The sequence below is a fragment of the Mus caroli genome, chromosome 14 (assembly GCF_900094665.2).
Source record: "Mus caroli chromosome 14, CAROLI_EIJ_v1.1, whole genome shotgun sequence".
NCBI lineage: Eukaryota > Metazoa > Chordata > Mammalia > Rodentia > Muridae > Mus > Mus caroli.
Window position 1 is genome coordinate 59,651,578 of NC_034583.1, and position 27,106 is coordinate 59,678,683.

General features: G+C 37.7%; 1 protein-coding gene across 2 annotated transcripts in view; it reads right to left on the bottom strand.

Annotated features, from left to right (window-relative positions):
* The window catches only part of Adam7 (ADAM metallopeptidase domain 7), a 37,146-nt gene extending 18,126 nt beyond the window's left edge, over positions 1–19,020 (bottom strand). Inside the window, exons 1-11 of one of the 2 annotated variants that reach the window (XM_021182378.1) lie at positions 18,961–19,020; positions 17,885–17,988; positions 15,108–15,184; positions 12,880–12,958; positions 11,561–11,637; positions 10,453–10,642; positions 9,312–9,365; positions 7,380–7,451; positions 5,821–5,990; positions 3,050–3,134; positions 1,159–1,286 (exon numbers count right to left, since the gene is read on the bottom strand). In XM_021182378.1, the coding sequence (XP_021038037.1) occupies positions 1,159–1,286; positions 3,050–3,134; positions 5,821–5,990; positions 7,380–7,451; positions 9,312–9,365; positions 10,453–10,642; positions 11,561–11,637; positions 12,880–12,958; positions 15,108–15,184; positions 17,885–17,988; positions 18,961–19,012 (1,088 nt within the window). In that variant the 5' untranslated portion in view covers positions 19,013–19,020. Of the gene's footprint in view, positions 1–1,158; positions 1,287–3,049; positions 3,135–5,820; positions 5,991–7,379; positions 7,452–9,311; positions 9,366–10,452; positions 10,643–11,560; positions 11,638–12,879; positions 12,959–15,107; positions 15,185–17,884; positions 17,989–18,956 lie in introns of both variants that reach the window. The other variant, XM_021182379.1, reaches the window with a different exon arrangement.
* Between the last annotated feature and the right edge of the window lie 8,086 nt (positions 19,021–27,106).

The window sequence follows — 27,106 nt, forward strand, 5'->3', positions numbered from 1 at the left end:
TTATATATTATAAAATATTGTATTATTTGTATAATAAACAATATGTACTTATTATGCATCATAGTATATTATGTGGTATTGAAGAAATAAACTCAGCAGAAATATTAAAAGCATCATTAGGACTTCTAAATGCTCAGTTTTAAACTAGCACTCCCCTCCCTTCTCTCTTCCTTTGGTTTGATTGCTTTCAATGACTGAATACAGAAGAACTTTTAGAGAATTGAGTCTACTAAATAGGTTGATATGACCCTAAGAATATTACTAGTTTGACATCAGTTGCTGAGTTCTACTCTGTGACAGCCCCTGCATTTTGAACATTAGCAATTTTTCACCATTTTAAAAGTATTTGTTTTAAAATGACATGTATTGTGAGTGTTGATGTGAGAGTTCATATGCAGGTACCCACATGAGCCTGAAGAGGGTATTGGACCCCTTGAAGCTCGAATTCCAGGTGTTTGTGAGCTGCCCAATGTGGATGCTACTAAGCTTAGGTCGTCTGTGAGAGCAGCATGTGCTCTAAGCTACTGAGCTACTGAGCCATCTCTCCAGCATTGTGTTATTTAATCAATCACCATACAGAAGAAACCACTGACACTAACATTTTTCTTACTCTTTCTGCCACAAAAGAATCCAAAGATACACAGGACTGAGGCCTGACCACAAGGTAAGTCACTCGGTATGTATTGTGGAGCAATCTCTAATTGACAACTGCTTGCGAAGGAAAATAAGTTTTCTCCAAAGGAGTTTTCATTAACCTCACTGAAGAGTAGGCTGTACTCTCATCAGTAAATGGACACCAGGAAACAACCTACATAGTATTTTTTGTAGTCTGTTGTCTCATACGGCTCCACTTAAGCATTTCTTTTTTAATTTTAGTAGTCTTTTGCTTGTATATTATGGTTTTCAGTTTTGTATTTTTATAGGTCTTAGAGTTGTGTGTGTGTGTGTGTTTGTTGTGTTTTTACTTTATTTATTTATTTGTTACCTGTTTATTTTCTAAAGAGAGAGAGAGAGGAAAAAAAACTGGAGTAGAGTTGGGTGGGTGTGGAGGAGGTAGGAGAGGCTGGAGGAGGGGACCTGTGGTTAAAATATATTATATGAAAAGTTTTAAAATAATATATGAATAATAAATCTTCACATACATTATCAGAGCCTCACCTTCCATCGCCCATCACACACTTCCCCAAAGGACAGGTGCATGGAAAGCCATCATGCTGCATCCCCAGGTTGTGTCCCAGCTGATGTGCCATTCTGTTCCCAATTATATTTACATCTGGTAGAAGATCCTGATGGGAAAAAAACAGTAATAATAGATGTCTATAGGAGACCTCCAAGTAGTTTATGGGTATCATTTTAAATAAACGATTGAAAGGCCGGATTTCTAAATCTTAATTTGTTTGGATTTGGGAAGTGATAGACTTTATTACATCTCATTTATTCTGAAGTCCATAACTATAATTTATAATGAAGTTGGGAAAATGACTTTTTCTTTTACAGATCCCTAACTTTATAATTCAGTGTACAACATACTCCTATTTGTTGTATTGGCAGCCTTCTTTTTCCAAATAGCTAAAATGTAACAACTAATGTTATATACCTGACTGTGGTATCTCTCCAAAACTTCTACTTTGAAGTCTTAAGCCCCAATGACTACAATGTTTAGGCCAAGGGGACAAGGTTTCCAGCAGTGATATCAGTGTCCTAATCAAACAGGCTCAAGGCAACCCCTCTACAATAGGAGACAGAGAGAAGCTGCCAACCTTTAGTCAGGAGGTGGACTGTCACCAGGTACAAACGGATCAGGTTCTTGGACTTCTCAGCTCTCAGATTTATGAGAAATACATTTGTGTGGTTTACAATCTGCTCTGTTTCTGGTATATTGTTGCAGAAGCCCATATGAATTTAATGCAAACATCCCACACAGCTTTTTAAAGAGTGACGATGCCTTTTCTGTACTAGATATTCCAGGGTCCTCAACAGAGACGTTTGCTATATTCAATCTATCCTGTCATATTGAGCAATAATGCTATATAATCTTGTGGAGGGAGTTTGTGTCATGAGAAAACTCTGAAAGTCAGAAACATAAAATTCATTGCAGAATCCGTTGCTGCCTTGCCCCATAGATCTTGTTCTTGCTTTAACAATTCCAGAAGGGAATAACCCATGCAGATATGATAAAGCTAATAGAATATCCTTAGTTTATTTTGTTCATATGAAGCTTCAAACGCTTCTTTGTCTTGCTAAAATATGATCATTGAAATTGTAATAGCTTCTATTGGGGTAACTTTGTGTGCAGGTCTATGTCATTCAGCTACTAAGGCAGCCCTACGGTCACAAAAGTGATTACAAAATAATCAGTTGGTAAGGTTATTTGAATAAACACTAGTTTTTAAGTGACAACAAGACTAAGCTGGGGGCAGCAGCAACCAGCTAACCAGGAAAGGTTAGCAAGGAAGTAAATACAAACCTTCATGTTTTTAACTATGTCTCGAACAGAATTACATGAATAACATTTACTGGATGCTTTGAGGCTTGGGGAAAGGTCATCCAATCAAGATGAGACAGTGATTCATAGGCTCTCTACTTGCTAAACACAATTTTTCAAGGCTGTCTTGATATGGCACATTAAGTGGCTTTTGTACTTGTTTATTTTAGTTCAAAAACAATTATGATGATTAAATCAACCTAAAATGCCATGGAACTTACTTGTCCTAATACATAGTTATATTTAACACATGAATGAGTTTTATAAATTGTTATATTTAATACGTGAATAAGTTTTACAGCTATAGAATACACTGTGGTAGTTTCATACCTGCCCTTCTGAGCTTTGAATTGTAGTTTTCCCTTATGGTTAACCGCAGTTTTTCACAACTCACTGTTTTATTTTGTTTTGTTTTGTCATTTACTAAAGGGAACACAGGTCTCTTCATGACATAATTTGGAAATATATGTCAAATACAGATTATATATGGCTTTTCAATGTGATTCAGATAAATACAGAAAACCAATTCAAACACTGTGATTAAATGTTAGGCAACCAGCCCACCTTAACGACACTGCATGAACGAAGGATCTGGCATATCCCTCCTGGGTAAGCAATTCCTTGCATAGATGTGTAGAGCCACTTCCCACTAAAACAAGATATAAGAATACTTATTCTTAACTTGACTGACAATTTTATTAACCCCAAATTCAAACTGCACTGAAGTACCACAGTGCTAACCCTTGCGCTAGTGGAACAATTCTCTCAGCGCTTCACTTAATGGGCATGTGGATGACTCAAGTTGATACTGGGCTCAGTTTCAACCTAGAGGCACAGAGAAATCCAGCTGTGGTCTTGGGATAAAATTGGAAAACACAGGATGTATTTTTTTTTTCATAAGGAAAACAAAAGGAGAGAAGAATCTCATTTTCGTTTTTGTTCTTTTTGTTTGTCTGGTTGGTTTTGGGGTTTTTTTTTTTTTTTTTTTTTCTTGATTCTTGTCTACCTTGTGCTCAATTTTGGATAAAACAATTTAAGTGACAAAAATAAACAAAACCTACAATGAGGTAATTAATTAAACTTTAAAGTGTTTGGGAGGCAAATGTAGGAGTGGAAATATAGTAAGGAAGTATGGCACTAAGAATCACGTGGTTGATAACACTGAAAGTTATTTATCAATCATAGACGGTCAGAGGAGCAGTGATAGTTCTCACCCAACATTTAAATGAACCCTTGTGGAAAGGAAAGTCTATTCCCACAACTCCGAAAGGGGTAAATGTCTACACTGTAGGCAATCTTCCACTTGACTTGGATGCAGCACTTAGATTTGGGCCTTTGTAAACAGCACTATCATGAGCTAGAAGACAACAATTAGAATATCAGGAAACTCAAATACAAGAAAGAAGGCAATATGAAGGCTATCTGCCTTTTGTTTTTAATTAAGAAGATACACTCTGTTTCTGTATTCATGTTATATGTCAATGTTTGCCGGTACTTCTTAGAGGAGCTTAGTGTTTTGGGCTTGCCAATCTTTGGAGATCTTGGAAGAACATAAGATGTGTGTAGAACTGGAGAAGGACAGGCAAAAGGCTGACTTCTTTCAAGGTCATCTGAGTTTAAATATTACACAACGACAATGTCACACGTGTTGCCTTTCTGTTTCTAAGTCTATGTGATCATAGATGGATGATATCTAATAACTTCATGCACAAGAAATCCCAGACATGATGCCCAGGAGGGCAGTGAGCAGCCATTCACTTTAAGTCCCTGCTTGCAACGACTTATTAATCTGAAGTTACCCATGAAATAAAAATATTGTTCATTATACATATTTAGATAGTGATAGATATCCTAAAATTTACATATGGCTTTGTGAAATAGATCAGTGGGTATAGATGCTAGCCACCAAGCCTGACAATGTGAGTTCAATTGCTAGTACTCATTTGGTGGAAGGAGAAAACTTACTCTTGCAAGTTGTCTGTTGATATCTACAAGTGAACTGTGATGCGAGCATGCACGCGTGCGCGCACACACACACACACACACACACACCATAAATAATAAATACTTAAACATAGTGTAAAAACAGTGGTCTCCATCTTGACCACCATGAAGTTTATGGTGATATTTTACTATGATTCACCCTCCTTAATTTTTGGTCCTGACAGCACATGAATGTCTAAGTCCAAGACAGGCACAGCTACACTCCTGAGGAGAAGTGATGTGGCTCTGTCAGATGTAAACTGACAGTCTGGCTCCCTCTTACGAATCTGCGAAGTGACCAGAGTGGACTCACCATGGGCTTTAGAAACAGCTTGCTTCTGAGCTCAGCCTGAAAGCTCTACTCTAGCTAACCCTGAAGAAAGGATCCACAGATGGAATTTGCAGCACTCTGGAGAGATATAGACATTACAGACAGAGAAGTAGGAAGAGCAGCAGGCACTTCTCTAACACAGTGATGTTACCAGTATCCAAAGAGATGCTTGAAAGCTACTATTGTTCTCAAGCGAAGGTGTGGGTCACAGGGTCTAGGAATTTTATTCCTACATCTATTTATCACTTTCCTCTGAGCTAAGTATATTGCTAGGTATTTTGAGCAGAGGAATTGATAATTAAATAGCTTCTCTCAAACTTTTATGTAGGAATATTGAGGCTATTGCAGGCTAAGATTATCATAGCAGATTATCTAGAAAGCTAGGTTTGGGTGATATATTAGAGAGGGCTTGGCCATGGATGATGGTAGGAATGTCAATGGGTCCTCAACTTAACCTTGCTTTGGCATATTTTCAACTCTGCAATAGACTATATATATTCATATTTCCCAGTCTTATAAAATATTAAATATTCTACTTTGGAATTTTCTGTACCCATAATTAATATTTGTCTCTGTATAATAACCAAAGTAAATAGTTTTAAATGCTTTTGTGTTCTTTCTTTTTCTTCCTTTTTCATTTGTGTGTGTGTGTGAATGTGTCTGATTTGGTTACACATGTGTGTAGATATGTATGTGTCCATGTGTGGGCATCAGAGGCCAGAAGAGAATGTCAGGTGTCCAGCTCTATCATTTCGTGCCTTATTACCTTAAGACAGAATCTTCCACTAAGCCTGGAGCTAGGGCTGATGGATAGCACACCACTGTGATCCTACTGTCTCTGCCTGACTCATGGTGCTGATGTCATAGACTTATACATGGCCACACCTAACTTTTACATATGTACTTTAGATTCAACTCATGCTCTCATATTTTCATTGTTACCTAAAAAGCAATTTCTCAAGTCCTATTTCGTTTTTAATAGTCTGTCCAATATGTGAAGGAAAATAGAATAATCACATACCTCAATAAAATCACATGATCAAAATCCTTCCTTTTTTTGAGAACTGTTTCTTGCCAAGTTGAAAAATGCAATAAGGTACTTTCTAGATTGGACACTATTTCTATCTTGTCCCCAGCTGACCATATTTCAATACCAGCTAAAGTCACATGAATGTTCAAGGTTTTATAAATCTGTTCAAAGAGGAAAGAATTTTCACAAGATCAAATTGTTTGAAGTTTCTTTCATTTTTTTAACCTGTATTCCCTTTTATTAAAAAATCAATTTCAACTTTTTACGTACATTTTATATAGCACAGCCTTTGTTTTATAAATTGATATATTGAAATATAATACAGACTATCATATAGAATATCGTGTGAATTTCCATAAAGAAACTAATACAGTAAAAGGATGTTTGAAAATACCTTAATATTAGCATAGAGAGGGCAATGATAAGCATGAATGAAAATTCTAGAAAAATTATAGCCTCTCATAAGCACATCAGAAAGCTGTGAATAACGAGGGGAACCCCTACTGGCTCAGCACTAATCACTCAAACTGAAATACAAAGCATTGAAAAAGTGAAACAAACAGAAGACAGGATTTCCTGCTGTAGGAAGGGGCTAAAATAATATGCACACTTCATGTGATCTAGCATTCTAACTTCTTCATTATTTACATAAAACAAATGAGTGTGAACAGATGTTTAAAGTGGTTAGCAAAAATGCCAATAGAAAACTCTCCTTCAACTAATGAATGAACCTACTAATGAACCACTAGATGGGCTACTCCTTCAGCATCCTTCTCTGCATCTCTTTACCTGAGTAATAGACCCAGGGCGCGTTAGAATGATTTGACAAAAGATGTGTACAACCCACAATTTGTTTTAGTAACAATTCTCCTTCTTTAATGTTTAGATGCACTAATGATCTTAATAGATTATAATGAAGTCCTGAATCGAATGATAAAGCATTGGCAATAAATTATAGCATGACTTTTTTTATTATTATTACAGAGCACTGATTTTAAAGTAGTGTGGCCAAATATTTACATGCTTGGTTCTCAGATTGTCTGTCTGTTGTTTCATAATTTTTGTGTTAACAGAATTTAACATTTTTATTGTTTATTATTATTGTGATATATGTGTGTGTGTGTGTGTGTGTGTGTGTGTGTGTGTGGTGTATTGTGGGAGCAGGTGCATATGGCAACTACAATTGTGAAATTATGAAGACAACTTAAAGGAATCTTTTCTGTCCTGCCCCATTCATGGAGAGTCCAGGGATTGAGCTCAGATGCCACCCTTGCATGGTGCACACCAAACACCTTTCTCTAGCCACCGAGACATCTCACTGGCCCTCATCAACTTAGATAGCAAGTGTAATTTACTCAGTAAAACAAAACTTCAGTGCTGTGGTTTGTTGCTCTGGTTGTTTTGAAGAGATCTTTACTAACTAGTTTACCAGGTGGATCTGTGGTTTATGCTAGATCAGTATCAAAACACAATACTCCTTTCAAAAGCCTGACCTAAATAGTCTTTTGTAATTATACTTTCAGATTGATTTAAATTATATCATAACTTACCATATTGACAAAATTGACCATTCCCCAAATTCGTTTTCTTAGCTTGTTTTGGGGTTTATTGTTCCTGCGGTACTAGAAACACAAATATGGTATTTGTTACTTATCAGTGTTGAGGAAAAAGCCCAGCAAAATACTTCACTTTCTATAAAATATTGTAGAAAAACAAAAACAAAGGCAAAAACAAAAGAAAAGAGCAATGGAAAAGAATCCTCTTTCCAGTGAGCTAAGACTAATTAAAGTATGAAGACTTGATAAGATAGTTGTTGAAATAAAATAACTAAACAGAGTGGTCCCTTAAGATGTGATTTAGCTTAGCACTACTTTAAGGTTTTCTTTTGAATTTTGGATATCTCCTTAAAAAAAAAAACAAAAAACAAAACACACACACACAAAAACAAAAAACAAAAACAACTGCTTAGTGTCCTCTAGAACACATTTTTATTCCCTGGCAAATGCCTATATTTTAAGCATAATTTTCTTTCTCCCAATTATTTAACCATCACTGCTTGATATTTTGTGCCAAATCTGAGCATAATAATATTTCTCACTGATGTTTTAAATGTGTTATTTTTGATATACACACAATCTCCTACTGCTTATAGCATATGCCATACAATTGCACAGGGTCAACCTAGCTCAGTTTTTTTTTCTGACTTATTTGAAAAATATATTCTCACACCTATCTTCAGTGTTCTGAAACTTCATTCTATTGTTATCTGATTAAACATCTCTTTATTTCTGGAAAACTCTTAAGGGTTGCTTCTCAAACAGTATCAAGCGCCTTGGGTTGCTTATGTGCACTCACTACCATTTCTTTTAACCCAGTTTTTAAATTTCATCACTGCTTTCATAGTTTTAACTCTTTACCTCCTTGTACTGTGTGAGTGATTTCCATGCTTCAGTCTCCCATTCATATATTCTCTTTTTATGTGTGCTTAATTTCTCTTTAATTTATTTGAACATACATACTTTTTGCTCTTACAGATGTTAAAGTAGTTTTCCCAGAAAGCCTATTGCATATCACTTTATGTAGTCTCTCTCTTACTCATCTATTCATTCCGCTCTATTTCATTTTTTATTCTCAATGACTATATATATATATATATATATATATATACATACATACTATATATATAAAATAGTATAATTGCAGTATCATTGACTATCACATCTATCACATTGGTAGGCTGCCTCATGAGGTCCATTTTATTAGGGGTATTGAAATGGCTTTGCTGGGAAATTTCTACTTGGGCTCTAGTTGTTTACCAGATCTCCAACAGATTTTATGTTGAAAATTTTGCTTAGCACATCAGTCACTGAACCCTGGATGCTCCCATGCCCATCGCAGAGCCTCTGTATAGCATAGGCCTAGGATCTGTCTTCCTATGATTGATATTTTCCCCACCATGGCTTCAGGCAGACAGGAAGTTCTCTCTGTCTTCTGGGGTCTTTGTGGAGCTCTTTAGTGACAAGGTTGCTTTCATGGCTAAAGGCACCACTGGGAAGTATTATTCCTTCCTTTGCTAGAATATTTAAGTCCTTAATTCTGTCTTCCCGTATGCTCCAAAGAAAGGTGACACAACCTCAAAATTTGACTTCTCATTCTGATGAAAATTTTCTCCTTAATTTTTAGCATTTGGAAATTTTCAATTATTTTCTGTTGCGTTCAATCCTAGATTGATGATCTGTATTCAAGCTTTTATAAATTATTCAAAATCTCTATTTGTCACAGATGGAAGGGAGGTTTTATTTTTGATTAATCAGTTAGATGATGCAGATTCTCAAGGGTTTCTAATAAAGCTCTGGTTTGAGGAGCTGAAAGCAGAAGTCAACTTAGAATGGAACTTAGTGGAATTTCCTCTTTTTCTAAATGAGAACAATAAATATAGTTTTAAAGAGAATAAAGAGTATAATGTCCATCTGAAAACTTACCACATATTCATCAGCAACAACAAACAGTTCAATGAACTTTTCTTTGTGATGGTCCTGAAAATGTAGATAATTCAGTGAAACTTATTACCAGTTTAATAGAAAAAAAATCAATATCTTCATGATAAGGAATGTATTTGAAGGTGAAGTAAATGAACGTATCTGATACGTTGATGAACTTTTATTATGAAAACACCTGGACCTATACATTACATTTTAATGAACCTTGAGTAGCATTCTACCTTTGACCGTCTTGCCTTTTTTATTTAGATGTACAGCTCAAATTAAGAGTTACAAATTAAGTATTTTTTGTATTCAGGGCCTCCTTTTTTCACTTACAGACAAAACTCTTTGCAACTAATATCATGTGCTACTAGCTCATGTATTTGAATAATAATATTAATATCTATACATACACTCATGTATTTGTATACAAACATGTATGTCTTACTGCGGAATAACTGCCAAGAATACCCACATGTCCTCGACTTTCCCCTAGTACCCCCTACCCCTTTTACTATGCGTTATTCTCAATTACAAGGATATATATAAGCCTTTCCTTTACAGGAAACACAAATACCAGGATATTCTTCTAAATTTTCATCTTAATGGGTCAACTGCATCTTCTGAGCAGTGCCCAAGGCCTCTCTTCAAAGATTTAACCAAGTTATTCTTTGCTGGACGATGTCATTATTTAGTCATCGAATTGACTCAACCAAGAAAGCATATGATGTTGTAGATACCCACTATATAGACTGAACATGAGGACCAAAACAAGCCTGCAGCTCACCAGCTAACATCAGGGAGAGTCAAGAAGATAGCAGTTGATTCTGTGGAAGCCTGAAATCACTGAAAATCTCTTAACCTTGGTTGTCTTTTACCACACTGCTGGAACTGATGGAAGAGATAAGCTTATTTTTTCATCAACAGTTTTCCTCCCAAATGGTAAGGAAGACAAGGAAAGCCCACATCAAAGATAAGATTCAGGATATGGCAAATTTCCCTTTTCCAGTTGCTTACAGCCTTAATACTGTTAGTCTATAGGGAGGATGGAAGGGTTTTCTCTTTATCCAGACTGCTGGAACTCCATAAAAGAAATCAGAAGTGTTTTCTTCCTGAGGTAACGGGGGATTAGAGTACTCACTTCCGGGTTATGCTCTTCTATATTCTCAACATCCATCAGAGCAGACTTCTTGGTAAAATTGAGCCCCACGCAGGAGTGATTGGTAGCGTAGGGTGCCTTGACATTGTATTTGTACACCAAATGTTCTCCCTCATCTGAGTATTTTACTGGTTCGATGAGATACCGCTGGTCATTCACCCTGAAGAAACCCCTGTGGAAACAGTAGCATGACATTATTCCAAATTGTAGCTACCCAACTCTATTTTATTAACACTAGACTTTTCAGGAGAGGGAAACTCTTGGGCAGCCAACATGCAACACAGCAGCGTGGCCTCTCAGTGAGTCAGCAATTCTAGAAGTCAATTTAATCTTTATCTTCGGAAGCATAGTTTTTGCTTGGATCATAGGCAGAAAAGCAGTTTTTACCCATGGTTACCCCAAAGGTTTTGCATAAATTTAATACATTCTTCAGGCACTATCTGTAGAGTACGTATCTAACGGTACAAATACAGTTGTTTAGTTTTGTCATAAAAGAGGTCCTCACTCATGCCAGTCCTGGGAGCTACTCAAGAAAAGTCAAGAACTTTTTCCTTTCTTCTGCCTTCCATTTCCCCACAAGTCTTCCACTTTTATCTTTATCTCTAAGACTTACAAAAAATTATGAGCTTTATTTCTGACCATATATTTTCTAGATCAGTATGGGTCTGCCATTGTAGACAGAAAGGTGACTGAAACAGTAGCATCAGAGGAAACCCAGAGCTCAGAGTCAGGAGACCTGCACTGCTGAATCAGTCCAATATTCTCAATTTTGGCATTCTTAAACAATAGTGTAATTTCGGCATCCTGGACTCTAATATGAGAGTACATGGTAGACAGTGTCTGGGAATCTTCCATCTTTAAACCCTTACATACTGTGCTGAAGACCCACTTTGTGGAGGGTTATCTGTTAGGTTTCTTGTTGGTGAACATTAGCATAAACACAGGCTATAGTTCATATTCACTAAAAAGAGCACATAGCATCCCCTCTTTCCATTAACTTTTATATTTATTAAGGTTGGTGAATAGAAACCAGTCAAGTGATTGTCTTTAAAATCTATAGGAAATGAATTAGAAAGCTACTCTGCCTTACCTCAGACCATTGCAAGTGCTGATACTAGCAGCAGAATCAAATTCATGAATGATGGAGCCTTGGTAAAAACAGTGATCCTAAGACAGAAGAGTTGATTAAGGCAGGTATAAATACTAAAACTGTATGAATATTGATAATTAATTAATTTCTATCAAGAATAAATCAGCATTTGATAAGTGTCATTTGCCATGAGTTTATTTGTGACATCCATTTAAAACATGTGAAACTGCTTTGGGGACTTTTTATCCTAACTTAATGACTACTTCGTGTAAATGCTTATATAAATTCTTTCCTCATAAATTTGTCTATTGGGCTACAGTATCACTTTCAGATGGAACCCTTCTCTTATAACTTTTACTTTGACTCTTTCTCCACCTGCTAATCCTTGATGAAGTATTGTCATCCCCCCACAGCCTTTTAAACCAAGGCAAACTTTGGATGTTTCTAGAATTAGACCTTGCTCTCCAGCCACCTCCCCTTATGTCTGTCTCTCTTGTTTCTCTGTTTCGATCCAGCTGGCATATTTATTGTTCCTGCTTGGTACACTGCTCATAGTAATTACATCAGGCAATCCTTATTTCTTCTGTCTGCTAATGAACCCAGAGGCGACACCTCTATAGCCTTCTAAGGCCTCCCACTTGTTGCTCTTTTCCTCTATCTTAAGACAACATGGTGGCTTAGATCTTAATTGTCATTTAAAGTCATTTTAAATAGAGGAAGTAGAATTTTAAAGAATACTTTTGGTCAGAAGGAGTGCTTTTGTTTAATGGCCATAGAAAACAAGTTCTGCAAGGGTGAAGGAAAAGAAAGATTCTGCATTTCTAGAATATCAGTCATACAAAGTTTCCTTTGCAGAATGAAGAATAAAATCCTTAATGAGAAGGGTAGACAGAGCTCCTACGCCATAGAAGAGCCAGTTCATTGTAGATCTTGTTTCATATATTTAGATTTTATCCCTTTTACTTAAGTATAACTCCATCAAGGTATAATATGTTTGTTTGGGCTGCTGCTTTCTGCTTCTTTCACTTACCATTATAGTGAATAAAGAGAAGCCAGATTAGCAAAAATAAATAAATAAATAAATAAAATAATAATAATATGATGTAACCTTCAATCTGCTCACTAGGAAGTGATTAGCTCTCCTTAGGGCTCAAAGGGCACTGTTTTCCATTCTACCCCCATTTACTTAGACTAGTCAACTCAGGGCTAGTTCTTTTAAAGAAGTTTTGAAATAGCTTGTAAATCTGCCATTACTGTTTAAAATCATACCAGGAAATAAAAGTTTCAGAGAGGAGACAAAGTAAGGTTTTGTAAGATACCAAGATCTGTGGATGCTTGGTGAACACTTCTCTCTTTACGTTGTAGTATGTTTCACTGTAATTTGAACTGAGGAGTTCCCTGAAAGAGAGAGAAGAGCCAATGAGATGATCCATTCTAACCCCCTCCACACATACAAAAACAGTTATATGGTTGAGGAGTCTTGATGATATCCTAACTCTCAGTAGTACTGTAATTATTTTTTTAAAAAAAGAATAAAGAAGAAAAACACGACCAAGCATTCTGACTATAAACTCTCCCCAAACTGAATCTCATACTATTACACATATTATAGACAAGTCTGCAAACATTATGCCAATTTTAGCAAAGTAGTGTTTGGAAAAACCTTCTGTAAAACAGTTTATAAAGTGCAATTAGAGTTTTGACCTAGACATATAAGGGTAGTTCAAAGTTCCAAGAAGTGTAAGTCACACTAAAACTGCTGTGGGGAATTGCAGGCTGGTCTCCAGTCAAGCTGAGGTCTGAACCCCGATGGTCATAATTCACCTACATGACACACTAGGCGTTCCCTCATGCTCCTGGAACTCTGGCCCCCACCTAAGGTACCACGTCCCACAGCCCCCACAAGAGAAGCATGGTCTGTAGTCACATAAGCAATGGCCCCAAGCTTCTGACATTCAGGATAAACTCCTCCCCAGTTACCTAGCAACAGTGAAGACCATAAAAAGGGGTGCTCAGCCTGCACCTCTCCCTCTTATTCCTTTGTCCTCTCACCTCTCTTTTCTCACTTCTCTCTCCTCTTCCCTTTCTCTTTGTCTTCTTCTTTCCTCTCTTCTCTCTCTTCTCTCTCTTTCTCTCTCTCTCTCTCTCTCTCTCTCTCTCTCTCTCTCTCTCTCTCTCTCTCTCTCTCTCTCTCTCTCTCTTTCTCCCTCCCTCCCTCCCTCCCTCCTTTCTACCTTCTCTCTTTCCCCTGCATTTCTATAAAAAGCTCTAAAACCATAGAGTCTCTGCTCTGCTCCTTCAAGTTCCGCTGTGCACTCTGGTCAGTGTTGGGAACTTCTTCCCTCTTCCCTCTCTCCCACAACCCTGGTGGCTTTAGCAAAGTAGCTCCGGAGGGGTCCCCGGGCAGGGCTGCCCCGTGACCACCCCCTGAAGAGTGGGATAGAGGAATGCCCACCCAGGGATGAGTGGATAGGGTAGATAGCAGCCCTCCCATGCCTGACTGACCAGAGAATAGGGAAACTCTGGTGGGGTGTGGGCATCTTTTTCCTTCCGTTCTTCCCCATGGCCCCAGCTCCAACCCCTTTCTTATTTTGTTCCCAACAAACTGCTTCTGAGAATACCTGATCCAGATATGGCCCTATTTTTTACAAATGTGACTCCTTCAATCCATCTTCAGATCTTTGCCACATCGATCCATTTGTGTTAAGACAAAGAAATCCCAAAACATTTCCCAAGGGACTTCCTTAATCTGATAACATAACTCCAGATCGTACTGTTGGATATTAAATAAGTAGAGTCACAATAAGAAGCCTATTGGCCAGCCAAGCAGATACTTCCAAATTGATTTATAGATTTAATAAAATCCCAAGTAAAATGTCAATAGATGCTATCTTTAATTGACAAGATGAGCGTAAATGTACACAGAAATGCATCATGACCCTGGGCATGTTTTTGTTGTTGTTTTGTTTTGTTTTAATTCATACACTATCTATTTATCTATCTATAATACACACACACACACACACACACACACACACATATATATGCAACAACACTGAGGAAAGACAAAAAGAAGATTCTCTGTTAATATTAGCCTCCTCTAACTGAGAATGAATGCTGACTCTGGAAGTATCAGTGTGCGAATATTCTACTTAGAGGGACTAGATGGCTCTCTAATTCTCCCAAGAATCAACATAGGAAAAGGAAGTTAGTAACTGGAGAACAGAATCAACACTCTTCTTGCTCCTGATATGGGATAGGTTTGAAGAGGACAAATGCATTAAGACTTGAGGAATTCACATTACTGGCAGTCTGTACAAAACCATGAGTAGCATATGCACCTAACCCTATAAGATAGGCAACCACAATAGAACTTACCTTGATCTTAGCTGGGCATGGTGGTGGACACCTGTAATCCTAGCGCTAGGAAGGCAGAGGCAGGGGGATATGAAGTTTAAGGTCATCCTCATCTACATAGTGGATTTGAGTAGAGTTTGGGTTACAGGAGATTCTGTTGAAACAAAGCAAAACAAGCCATACATTTTACCTTGCTTTCAGAAGGTGAAGGATTAAAGTTTTTTTGCCCAATTTTATTTCATACAACAATTCTTCTTCATATTCCTCCTGAAAAACAAGAATGTCTCTGTGAATTCCACATATATTTATTGGAAAGGAATGTCTTGAGGAAGGGGGATATTATCCACCTATAGCTCCCCACAGTAAGTTCAGGGAGGAAACCTTGACAAAGGTGAACGTAAGAGAGACAGAACTATAAGGATGGTTTTACCAATCATATCTCAGTTAAAAAGACATTTCTACTGATGAAACCAAATGGATAATATATATTTGCCTCTCATTCAGCAATGTACGAGCCACTTCACGTTCACTTATGCCTTTATCAAACCCTCAGATCTTCCTTTTTTGTGTTTTAAAAAAGTTTTGCATATAGACTCCATTTTCTTCCTCTCTCACTCCTAAATCATTACCACTTCCGATTATAAATAGTTGCATTGTCTACAGCATGGTCAAAATAAGTAAGAATTTAATACACACTAGCAAGATGCTATGAAGAAAGGAGCAAAGATTCAGAAATTCTAACAGCACTGTCAATAGCAGCTCTGGTTGGATAGCTCAACAGTAGTGTTTATCAGTTGTAGATGCTGTCAGTAATGAACAGTGAAATTCTAACGTTCTCTTTCTTTGATGACTATTGGCACAGCTCTTTTCCTCTGGTTTAGTTATTAGTGATTTGATGAGTGTCTGAGTCATTGTGTTTGTTGGTTTGTCGAGAATTCTTAATAATGCTGGGTCATAGTTGTTCATAGGTGTTGCCTATTTTTAAGTGAATTCTTCATCTGTTTGACAAAACTGTTACTTCAGACATAATAATAATAAAACCAATAGAGTAGATTTTAAAATCATTTGAGAAGAGAGTACTGAGTTCTAGTCCAAGTTTCCTATTATCAATATACTATGTAGTTATGGTTTTTACAACACATGAATCAAGATTGTGTTATCATTAAAGTCCACTTATATTTTCCACATAAATTTTTATATTCTTTCAATTTTACTGTCTATATTCTTCTTCTCACACAATCCTAACCCCAATGCCATGCTATGGTTGCCTGTCGTATCTCTTTGGTCTTCTGAAGCCCATAAATTCCCTATATTCTCCTTAGTTTTGATGGGTTTGATATTTTTGCCTTGTCCTCATCAGATGTCTTATAGGGTTTTTGAATGCTTTTCTTAAAGCTCTCTGCAGCTATGATTGTCCCAACGAAAACCACTAAAGACAGTATTACTATGCCACCTTAAGAGTCCATTCTGTCACTCATCTATCTTATGGATCATGCTGACCTTGGTCAACTGGCAGACATCTTACTTATTTACAATTTTCTCTGTATAAAGTGACTCTTTTACCCGATGTTTCACTCTTTGGAACAAAATCATAGTGAGAAGCCTATGGTTAAGAACTGAGGACCTACACTATACCTCCTAAAGATAAGAGGTTGGATAGAAAGAATCTGTCCTATATATTCTCCCACTGGAATAGTCTCACACATGTATTTATTTATTATTTTATTTATTTGCATCAGCAAAGCCTCATGGATCCTACTGGATTATTTATATTGCATCAAAACCTGTCATTTATCTTATTATTCACATTGTGCCATATTTTCTCTTAGACTTTTTATAAGTTGAGTCCTGATCTCTTTTGATATGTCCCCATCCATACGGATCTGGAGAATAGGTCTTTTGTTGCAGGTGTGACACTTTTCAGTTCTAGGTTCATCTCTCTCATTCCTCCCTGGCCCAGGCGAATCTCAGTTACACTAGAGCTTCTGATACAAAATTTGGATCTCATAAGACAAATGTTTCTGCACAGTGATCTGTAGGAAGCTGGTTCCTCATTGGCTTTATACCAACCTTTTAACTACATGAAGGCTTGAAAAGATGAAGAAAGAGCTGAAGATCAAAATAATATTTGACAAGAACCTTATTAGAGAAAAATAGTCCAGAGCTGTCCCCAAGAACAAGAGAGCAGAGAGCTGCTTCTGTTGCATCATGCTATGAGACCATGAGAGCGGCCTAGATGTTGCTTTTTAATTACTGAGAAACCCATGAGTGAGGGATAGAAAGCTAGCTGCTGCCATGCAAAGGGGAAGAAATGCCAAGGCACCAGAAGTGTTGTATTCTGTTGTCAGAACAGAAGACTCTATGTATTTTCTGTGAACCCAAGTTAAAAATCTAGGTTGTAAAATGCAAATACCTAAATATAACGAAGAATACCTGTCTAACATCTTATATAGTGTTCCATCACATGTGTATTGTCTATAGTCTATTGTAAATATTCTTTTGAAAATAATATTGTAGGTATTTTTAAATGGTAACACTCGGATGGAAACCTTTGTAAGGCCAAGCTTTTTTTTTTTTTTTGTCCCCATGGATGCTGTCCCATTGGGCTGCAGAACACGTAAAGCACATTATCCTGTGCACTGAAAACTGACAAAAGCAAAATAAAGACTTGGGGTTGTGCTCTAAAATGGAGGGTACATGACATGAGTCTGCACAGACTTAGGGAAACTCCTCACCAAAACTGAAAGATAGAAAATAGCTCCCCCAAAGCTTGAACAGTCATTATTGTTCCTTTGCTAACCCACTAAGGGTCAGTTACCCCTGAGCATACACTGTAAACCAAGTGGGTGCCTCCCACAAAACTGAAAACCACATTTGCTTCATAGTTACTCCTTCTTGGAGCCAGGGGCAGCTTTTTGCCCATCTGTGAAAGCCACTGAGTCATATTGACTAAGTCGAAATGTATACCGGTATGTCAGAGTCATGGATGCGTTCAAGATCCCGTTTGTGTAGCAAGGGAAGCTTTTTAGGATGAACCAGTTCTTGACCCTCTACTCCAACAATCCCCCTTTCTAAAAGAAAACAAAAAGGGAAAAATGCATGTGTTATTACAAGCCACCTTCCAAGGAGTGACAAATGGCTTTACACTCCTCTAGTTCACGTGTTTCCAATGACCAGCCATGCACTCCTATTGTCCTTAGCTAGTGATGTGAGGAAGTTGAGATGGCTATTTACAGATCAGTGAGACATAAGGAAGGAGGCGGACAAAGACACAGCATCCTTAGGCTATTTCCACCTTGCTCTGAGTTACCACCTCTGTTATTTCTGTTCTCCACATCTATCTCCAGATGCTGCCTTCTACCAAATCTTGCACAGAAATGACCTATTTCAACATTAAATACCTCCTCTTTTTTTTCTCAGTAACTTTGCATTTGTATTCTTAACTCCCATAGGTAAAGCTCAAATATTCCACTGCTTAGACAATCTTAGATGGTCCCATATCAATGCAAAATGTTATCTTTTTATCATGTCCTGTTATATAGAAAGTTAGCTGTGAGTGTATTGTGGACCATATATAACAATAAATATTGAATAATAAGAACTTGGGGGATGTACTCAGATTTGTACCAAGGGTTAACCTGTTAATGGACTTTGTGACCACTTGTATCATATCTAATCTCTGTGATCTGCAAATGGTATTTTCATATTCTTTATCACTAAAAGGTATTTTAGTAAAGGGTTTTAAACTTTCTGACATACAAAGTAGTTAAGGACTAACACAGTGTCTATACTTCTACAGGTATTTTGTAAATGCTCATCTCTTTCCCTTTCTCATGATTGTTAGAGTTTAAGGGAATATGAATTTTCATAGACTCATCAAACCTCTTGATTAGTTGTAATCCAATCCAAGCCCGGCATTGCTATCCTCAGAGAAATCACCAATTCGAGTTAGAGTTTTTGTAATCCCTAGTTAAAATATTGTGGCTAAAGAGATAATGCCTCAGGTATAACAAATAAACATCGCAGAAAAGAATAACACATACCTTGAATGTGAGAAACAAGGACAGTCATCCAAAATATTCCTGTGGTTAACATTCTGAAGGGTTATCTGGGGGAAGCTGCACCCTACTCCCTGTCCTTGCTTCCACTGCAAGGATGCCCAGCCTAGTAGGTAGACAGGTAGTTTTGATCTAACACAGGAAACACTCTGAGACAGTTTCACAGCTCGTGCAAGGCTTGAGGCTAAAGCACAGGGTGAACATCATGTACTAATTAAGGACAACAGTGGAGCTAGTGGGGGTGGAAATGAACCTGGCACAGATTCTACTCTGTGTCTAATATGATTATAGTTGGATTAAAACTTCTGAGATGAAAAAAATCAAGAATGTTTTAGATAAAACGATTCCTGAAGTCTACGACATACACTTCGGTTGAAGTAGATGAAATAGAGAAAGACATACAAAAAAAAAAAAAAAAAACCCACTGGAGAAACAAACAGAAATGTTTAAAAAATGTGTACATGTTACAAGTTGTGAATTAATTAAAATAAAAGATATATTGAAAGGAGAAGTAAGATGCTTTGTAATATAACACTGACAGAGAGAGAGACGTCCAGAGGGTCATGGATAAGTCTTTTTACACATTCTCATTGTCTTATAAGGCCAATGCATCTCCTCTTTTTCCACTTAGGATTCTGTCCCCTTTCCCAGTTCACATCATCCCTCTAATATTCCCCAGCTATTCAGCTTCCTATGATCTAAAAAAAAACCTTATCATACTCCCAGAAGATTTTACTCTGTCTGACTGGGATTCTGGTCACTGGCAGTTTCTTTGCACTCTCTTTTCAGATCAACTTCCTCTCAGACTCATTTCTATTTCCTTCAGTAGTCTGTCTCACTTATCTGTCTAAACCTCTGAATTCAATACCCCTAGAAGCAAATTCGTTACTTGAGTGCTTAATATCTCAAATGTGAATATAATTCTGGGCATCTACTTCCACCCTTCCAACTTGGTGTCTTCATAGTCTCTCCTAATTATATTTGCTTCGCAGACTCTCTTATGTGAGTATTGCAGCTGCGTCTTTTCATCCACTTTCAGTCTTCTCTGACAGCTTACATCTCATCCATCAGCAAATCCAGTTTGTCCTGAAGAGATAGCTGATAACCTTTCATTTTCTTTCTCCTGTGCTATTCCAAGATATTGCTACATCTACCATAGTTTATTGAAGTATTCTCTTACTTTACCTAACTGTTTTTCTCTTGGCCCCTTGCCACACATTATGTACTTATATAAAATTATTTTATCAATACATATCATACTGCATGAGTCTCTGAGCACATCTTTTCAAGGACTTTTCATCTTAGAGTCACTATGATAATGTTTAGGTTCTCCATGATCGCTGCTTGGTACTCTTTGTCTTTATATCTTACTATTCGTTTTCTCTGAGTCAACTGCCATGTGCATTTGACTATTTTGACTATTCAGGGAGCATGTTACATATATTTTGCTTCAAGAGTATTGGCGCATGCTCCTCTGCCTGGAAAAATTCTCTTCAAAGATAGTCACATGACTTGCTTCTCCTTTCTTTTCATTTCTCTATACAAATATCTGCTTAGTGGGGTCTTCTCTAAATGTCTTTTACAAAACTGACATTAGTGGCCCTGAGTTAACCATCATCTCAATGCTGAACATTTCACTAATCTACCTTGTCTTCAAATTACCTGATTACACCCATTAAAATGTGACTTTCTGAAGAAAAAGGTTTCATTAATTACAGGTTAATCTGAATGAACACAGATTAAGCATAAGTAAGCTGTTGGGGACTGGATAGATGGTTCAACCGTTAAAAGTGCATGTTGCTTTTGTAGACGACCTGAGTTTGCTTCCCAGCGCCAGAGCTGGACTCTCATAGCTTCCATAAATCCAGCTTTAAGGAATCAGACGCCCTCTTCTGGTCTCCATGCTCACTGCACTCACACCCCATCACCACACACACATACACATAATTTAAAAATTAAAATAGAAAACTTTAAGGTAATCTATACTTATCTTAGTAATTTTCCATTAGGAAGTTAAACAGTGAAGTGGATAAGCACACCCCCAGAGCCCTGTACCCGGGATCAATTCTCAGCACGTCAGTGTTTAGCACCATGTTTGATTGTCCTTTTTCCTCTCAGGACTCCAGGGTCTCTTACTGTTTCTTCACATATTGCTGAAGGACCTCTCATTATATTTGTCTCTCTTTCTCTACCAGGTAGTTAGTAAAGTATGCAGTTTTTTAAATTGATTAAATTTTCTCTTTAACAGTTCCATACATGTATGTAAAATAGTCTGCCTACATTCTAACAAGCCCCTGCTCTCTTGCCTCCCTCCCACCACCATGAAGCCTGCCTCATTTCCACTTGTCCCTTTCCATAAAGACTCAAGTCTTTATGTTTTATTTTGTGACACATTTAGTTTAACCAGGGCTATCCACAGTATCCAAAACAATCTACAGTTTTGACAAAATTCCTATTGAAGTTCCAATGATGTTCATCATAAAAAGTAGAAAAATAATTCTAAAATTCACATAGAACAATAAAGTATTAGGTTAAAAAACCAAAGTTAGCTTAATGAAAAGAACAAAGCACCGGGTCTAATATTACCTCACTTTAAAATATTCTACAATTTAATATAATCTACTCATAATGGTGTGGTATTAGCATAAAATCAGATAGCCAGGCCAATGATACAAAGCAGAGACTCTACAAGCAAAGACAGACATGCACAGCTAAGAACACGGACACACCAAATGGGCAGAGACATTTATTTCAGTAAATCGTGCCGAGAAAATGGGCCATCTATGTACAGAAGAAGGAAAGGAGGCTACTATCCTCATTATTTAGAAAAATCAACCTCAAGTGAACCAAAGCTTAAATCTGTGACCTGAAACCATGAAAGTGGTAGAAGAAGAGAGCATGGGGATGAGGTGAACTCCCCATGAGTAAGTCCTCACAAACACCGGAGACGAAAGATAGTGGAACAGAACAGATTCTGTAGAGTGAGAAAGGTCTGTACCATAAAGGAAACCATTATCAGAATAGAACAATAACCTTCAGAGTTGGAGGAAAGGTTTGCAACCGAACAGTGGGTTAAAAAGAACTCTCCTTCTGACTTGAAAGTAAATTAAGTAGCCCGGAGGCCCACTAATGAAGGTCTGATTGTAATTTTCTTTGTAGACACAGGGGCCAACATCAGCCTATTAACTATGCTTTGAGTGCACTGAAAAGAACATCACATTCAGAACTGGGAGCTGTGTGTTCTCCAGTAACTGATTCACCTACCCTCGGCAAGTCATTTATTTCTTTAGGCTTCAATGTCTGATTTATAAATAGGGGCTATTATAATAATGTTTAACCTTTAAGAGGGTTTTAGCATCAAGATGCCACGTGTCTGTCCTCTGACTCTACATTTCTTTTACTAAGTAAGACCTTCTTTGAGTAGAAAGTGTCACTTGAAAAAATAAGAGACAATCATAAAAAAATAAGGATTAAAAAATATTTTCCATTTCACAAAAGAGGCAAAGACACAGATTTTTCTATTAACACACATAGACAATGTCTCATAATAAACACAACAAAACTTATAACTAGTAACACACTCTAATACCTAAAGGAAAGAAGGGTATGTGGAAGGCTCAGAGTGCACAAAAGACACAGTGTCACCTGTAATTCTAACAGTTTCATTAGTTATCTATTGTCACCTTAGATGATTTCTGTCATCCTTGAACACATTTTGGTCATTCTTCTGTGTAGATATCCTCTTCTACCAGCCTTACCAGTTTTTAAAAAATGCTCAGAAAGATTTTTCAGCCATCCCTGTCCCAGGTTCTCCCCTTTTTCTTTTTATGACACTCTCTCAAGTTTTGTCCTCACTACTCATTCTCATCAAGGTCACCAATGACCTTCAGATCTTAAGTACAATGCCTTTTACCTATGGATCCATTCATGCTTGACTCTTACTTACTTGCCTGATACTCTCTTCCCAAGCTTTTGGATGTGTTTTCTTTCCTTAACTCACAGCTTAAGGTTTCCTTTCATGTTAGTTCCGTTCTCTTACCCTTCTCACACCTTCCCCTTCATGATCCAGACTCCTAAACATCGGGGAGGCATCAGGGTTCACATCTTTTTTTTTTTTTTTTTTTGAAATAGGGTTTCTCTGCGTAGCCCTAACTGTCCTGAAATTCATTCTGTAGACCAGGCTGGCCTCAAACTCAGAAATTCACCTGCCTCTGCCTCCCAAGTGCTGGGATTAAAAGCGTATGCCACCACTGCCCAGCCTAGGCTTCACGGCTTTCACTTCCTGTCTCTTCTGTCTACAAATACTCAATTAGACATCTCACAAACTGCCTATCTTCAAATCTACTATTATGTAAGTGCTTGCCAAGTTCATGTCACTCAAAAATACTTCCATGACCTTTGTTTTGTTTTCTGCATTTTGATACATCATAGATAATACATGGACTATACTCATGATCTTCGTCCCCAAAAGTCTTCCTCCAAATATTTTTCTTCTCTCAGATAAATGAACACTGCCAGTATCACTAGGCAAGTCAAAGACATTGAAGTCATCGGGAATACACGGCTTGTTCTTATGCTCTACACATGATATACGAGGGAATTCTATTATCTCAGCTCTTATCACATACTCAGAACATGAGCACTTCTCCCCATTTCAGTGTGACCACTCTGAGTAAATCCGCAATCAGCTCATGCTTGGGTTTCTATCTACAACTTCTTTACCTATTCCATGATTGACACACTTTGTTAAGTCAATAAGAGACTGAATCCTATATTATTACAATGATGCTAAAAATCACCATCATCATGAGACGTTACAGCTTTCAGAACCATGGTAATATCTTAGGACTTTCCTTTTATATTTGTGGTGATGCCACTCCTGCCTTACTGCAAAGCCAGTCATATTAAAAAATAACACTTGAGAATAAGCATCTGTTATTAGTCTATACAGGAAAAAATCAAAGAATATTTTTGGAGTATATTAATTTGATAAGACTAGTATTTTTTTATTAGATATTCTCTTAATTTACTTTTCAAATGTTATCCCCTTTCCTGCTTCCCCCAGGGACCTCTATCCTGTCCCTCCTCCCTGGTTCTTTGAGGGTGCTCCCCGCCACTCCTGACTCCCTGCCTTGGTATTCCCCTACACTGGGGCATCAAGCCTTCACAGGGCCAAGGGCCTCTCCTGCCACTGATGCCTGACAAGGTCATCCACTGCTACATATGAGGCTGGAGCCATGAGTCCCTCCATGTGTACTCTTTGGATGGTGGTTTAGTTCCTGGGAGCTCTGGGGCGGGGAGGCGGGGGTCCTGGTTGGTAGATATTGTGGTTCTTCCTATGGGGTTGTAAACTCCTTCAGCTACTTCAGTCCTTTCTCTGACTCCTCCACTGGGGACCCCGTGCTCAGTCCAATGATTGACTGGGAGCATCTGTCCCTGTTTTTGTCAGGCTCTGTCAGAGCCTCTGAGGAAAGAGCTATATCAGGCTCCTGTCAGCAAGCACTTGTTGGCATCCACAATAGTGTCTGGGTTTGGTGACTATATATGGGATAGATGCCCAGGTGGGGGCAGTCTCTGGATGTCCTTTCCTTCAGTCTCTGCTCCACACTTTGTCTCCATATTTCCTCTCATGAGTATTTTGTTCACCCTTCTAAAAAGCACTGAAGCATCCACACTTTGGTCTTCCTTCTTCTTGACTTCATGTGGTCTGTGAATTGTATCTTGGGTATTCCAAACTTTTAGGTTAATATCTGCTTATCAGTGAGTGCATACCATGTATGTTCTTTTGTGATTGGGTTACCTCACTCAGGATGATATTTTCTAGATCTATCCACTTGCCTAAGAACTTCATGAAGTCTTTGGTTTTCTTTGAATTCCTGAGTAATACTCCATTGTGTAAATGTACTACATTTTTGGTATCCACTCCTCTGTTGAAGGACATCTGTGTTCTTTCCAGCTTCTGGCTATTATAAATAAAGCTGCTATGAACATAGTGGAGCATGTGTCCTTCTTATATATTGGAACATCTTTTGGATATATGGCCAGGAGTGGTATAGCTGGGTCCTCTGGTAATATTGATTTCCAGAGTGGTTGTACCAGCTTGCAATCCCACCAACAATGGAGGAGTGTTCCTCTTTCTCCACATCCTCAACAGCATCTGCTGTCACCTGAGCTTTTGATCTTAGCCATTCTGACTGGTGTGAGGTAGAATCTCAGGGTTGTTTTGCTTTACATTTCCCTGGTGACCAAGGATGTTGAACATTTCCTTAGGTGCTTCTCAGCCATTCAGTATTACTCAGTTGAGAATTCTTTGTTTAGTTCTGTACCCATTTTTTAATAGGGTTATTTGCTTCTTTGGAGTCTAACTTTTTGAGTTCTTTGTATATATTAAATATTAGCCCTCTATCGGATGTAGGATTGGTAAAGATCTTTTCCCAATCTTTTGGTTGCCATTTTGTCCTATTGACTGTGTCTTTTGCCTTACAGAAGCTTTGAAATTTTATGAGGTCCCATTTGATTATTCTTGATTTTAGAGCATAAGCCATTGGTGTTCTGTTCAGGAAAATTTCCCCTGTACCCACGTGTTCGAGGCTCTTCTCCACTTTATCTTCTATTAGATTCACTGTATCTGGTTTTATGTGGAGGTCCTTGATCCACTTGGACTTAAACTTTGTACAAGGAGATAAGAATGGATCAATTTGCATTCTTTTACTTGATGAGTGCCAGTTGAACCAGCACCATTTGTTTTAATCGCTATTTTAAAGTGTAGTTATGTTTACAAAAGAAAAATATTTGTTCTAGAATAGTTTTCTATGCTACTCCAACAGGAGGCTTTGTATGTGTGTGTGCTGATGTTTGTACAATGACAAAAATAACCTTAAATAATCTCTTTAGTTTCCCCTCATTAAATGATGTATGGATATTTATTTTCCATCTAGTTCCTTGAATTACACTGCAATATAGATTTGAGTCAGTTGCTATTATCTCTAATATCCATAGTAGTCTCCCATATGCCCCTGACTATCATCAAATGCTTCTAGAAAACTCCCTATTTGCTTAAGGATCCATCCTTATAGTTTGTGTTTTATTGGCTAGAACCTATTTATTGTAAAAAAGTTATTGAGACTCCAGACTCTTTATCTTGCTGCCCAGGATTTTCTGGCTGCCATGAGTGGCCCAATAAATACTTAGAGTGCTAGGCTCAGCTACTCTTTGCAAGGTATTTTGTTATCATCATCAACAACAAACCAAGGGCTTTAGCCAACTGACCATTTCTTTGGTTAGCCCACTCATTTCTTGGTACTCCATCTCTTTTATTGTCTGTGTGAGTGCTCCTACATAGATGTCCTTCCTTTCATCTTCCTACAGCTTAACTCAAAGAGACTTTCAAGGTTGAATAGATAGAACTGAGAGTACCAGTTAGTTTTGGGTGGTAAAACTAACCCAAATTCTTTACTTGATGCCAACTTTCTCCTTCAGCTTGGCAATGTGATAAGTCACTCTGGGACATGGACTTCTCTACTGTCCACTTCCCAAACCCACACACTTGGCACCACATCCTTATGGTAATGCTGTTTTCCCCTGATTCCTGAAACACTGACCACCTCTGCCTTCCTGTCTGGTAGGATGTGAATACCCATGAGTGAGTTTTGGTGCTTCTCGTATGTACTGTTAACTTTTAATGGGAAGGCCTTTGGTGTTTGGTAAGTTTCTGCTTTGGTGTAGACTTGAGACCTAAGCAAAGTGATGTATTTATGTATTCAAAGGTGTAAGTCATTCCTTGTGACTGCCCCCAAACACTGGGAATTCTAGGATGAAAGTTTTCTTTCATTTTATATTTGGAAGCAAACACATGACTGTACCCCTGACTAATATACATCTGTTCCTTGAAGATACTCCCACCCAGAGACCAAGAATGCTGTTGAGGCTTGATAAATAAAATTTAAGAATTTGATTAATATGAAGATACCAGTATGAAACTCATTAATTTGTCTACCTGTAAAAGTAGTTCAAAAAGAAATTAAAAGCTAAAAAGAGTTCCATCATTTTATTGTACCTCTTTTGTTGTGTTTGGTTGATGGAATAGTTGGCATTACATTATTGCCCACAACTGAAGTCACTTCTGCAATGT